This window comes from Aureococcus anophagefferens (assembly GCF_000186865.1).
Source record: "Aureococcus anophagefferens unplaced genomic scaffold AURANscaffold_391, whole genome shotgun sequence".
NCBI lineage: Eukaryota > Pelagophyceae > Pelagomonadales > Pelagomonadaceae > Aureococcus > Aureococcus anophagefferens.
Window position 1 is genome coordinate 1 of NW_008705897.1, and position 2,022 is coordinate 2,022.

The 2,022-nt window shown below is 74.3% G+C and overlaps 1 protein-coding gene across 1 annotated transcript in view; it reads right to left on the reverse strand.

The window, feature by feature from the left end:
• Positions 1-359: 359 nt before the first annotated feature.
• Positions 360-2,022, reverse strand: part of AURANDRAFT_68793 (hypothetical protein) — a gene marked incomplete at both ends in the record, with an annotated part of 7,076 nt that continues 5,413 nt past the window's right edge. The window contains one exon of the mRNA XM_009044522.1: positions 360-668. Within this exon, the coding sequence (XP_009042770.1) occupies positions 360-668 (309 nt within the window). The remainder of the gene's footprint in view (positions 669-2,022) is intronic.

Below are 2,022 nucleotides of genomic sequence, written 5' to 3' on the forward strand. Positions count from 1 at the left end.
TGCGCGACCGGGCCTCGTCCTCCGCGGACGCGTCGTCCTTCCACTCCGTGGGTGCGGGGGCGAAGGACATGTCCGTGCAGTCGCTCGCGCGCGCGCGCGCGCGCCAGACCCCGCCCCCGCCCCCGGAGCACGCGCGCGCGGGACCGTCGAGACGCCGACCGGTCGCGGAGCACGGCCGCCGCGAGCACGTCCGCGGTCGAGTCGAGCATGCCTGCGCGCCGGGGATGACAGGGCTCGCTCGCGCGCGCCGAAGCGATGGTTGGCCGCGCCCGGCGGGGCGAGCGCGAGGGACCGCGCGAGGGGCCGGGCGGGAACGTTCGAATTTCAAACTCGCCGGCGGACGCGCCGCGGTACACGACCCCCATCATCTCGGCGACGTTCTGCTCGATGAGGTCCGCGGCCTCGGTCTTCGCGACGAACTCCTGGCGCTCCTCGTGGTAGTTGACGAAGATCGACGCGATCGCGTCGAGCCGGAGCCTAAAGTTGACGAGGAACGCGGACGCGGCCGCGGACACCTGCACGGACAGTCGCTTCGACGCCCGGACGGGCGGCGTCGCTTCCGTCGCGCGCCGCGTGCCGCCGTCGTCGCGCGCCCGGGCGTTGCGCCGGCGGGGCTTGCGCGTCGACGCCTTGTCCTTGGCCATGGCTTGACACAAATCGATCAGCACCTGTGAGCGAAACGGTGATTGTGGGTGTGTGGCGGCGCTCGGGCGGGCTCGTGGGGCGCGCGGGGCGTCGCGCGGGGCGCGCGGGGCGCGCGGGGCCCCGGGGCGCGCGCGCGGGGCGAGAGACGCGGCGGCGCACGAGATCGAGTCGCTTCGAGCTCCTGGCGAGTTGTGGACATTCTGTTTGAAGTCCAAGTTGACACGAAACCCGAAAACATCGTGCCCGGAGTTTTTAGGTCGCGCCTCGTGCACTTCCCCCGGAGCGTCCCCAGGACCGCTCCCAGACCTCCGATCGAAAATTTGAAGGACCGCGTCGACGCGGCCGATGCCTCCGTCGGCGCGGACCGCGCACCGACCGCGGGGCTGCCACCGGTCGCCGCAGCGATCCCCGCAGCCGACGGGCCGTCCGCGTCGGGGCGCGGGGACCGGCGGGCGGAGCCGTGGCCGGAGCTCGCGACCCGCTGGACGGCCGGCGGAGACGCTGGGAGCCGTGGTTTAGCGATCGCTTTAGCAAGCACTTGCCCGGCATGCTCCTCTCCGGCCTCACGAGATTTTGTCCAAGTCTAATCTGTCATATATCGCCCGCACCACGAGTTGCGCGCGTCCGTGCGCCGCACGCGCGCCGCCGGGATTTCGTCACCGTCCCTGCACGGGCTCACGACGAGCGTCGTCGTGCAAAAAGCAGAGCACTCGGCGGCCGAGGCGTCGCTCCGGGTCGCGACGCCGGCGCTTTGCCGTCGGCACGCGGCCCGCGGCGCCGGAGGACGCACCGGGGCTTCGGGCCGAACCCACCGGTGATCGCGGCGGCGCGGGAGGCGCGGGAACGTCGCGTCGTGGTGCTCGCGAACCCGCGGGACCGGCGCGCTCGGCCGCTCGGCCCGATCGCGACGGATTCGCGTAATTTTTGGACGGATCGACGGCGCTCGGTCCCGCCGTCGCGGCGGACGTGCAGCGGCGCCGCGCGGACCGCGGCGTCGCGCCGGCCGGCTCCCCCGAGGACGCGTCGGAGCGGGTCGCGACGTCGGCGGCGGCGCTCGCGGAGGCCGCGCGACGGGAGGCGGAGGCGGAGGCGCGCGCCGTCGACCTCGCGGCGCGGCGGGCGACGACGGTCCACGGCGGCGTGACTAGGGGCCAGGCCGTGCGCGTCGTCGGGCTTCGCGACTACGAGGGCGAGGTCGGCGTGGCCTGCGGCTTCGCCGACGGCCGCTGGCGCGTCCGCTTCCGCGACGGGTCGCTCAAGGCCGCGCGGCCGGAGCACGTCGAGCCCCGGGAGGAAGGGCCGTTCTCCGGTCGCGTCGACGTGTACTGGGGCGACTCGCGCTGGAGCCGCGCGCAGCTTCTCGGCGAGATCGGCCGC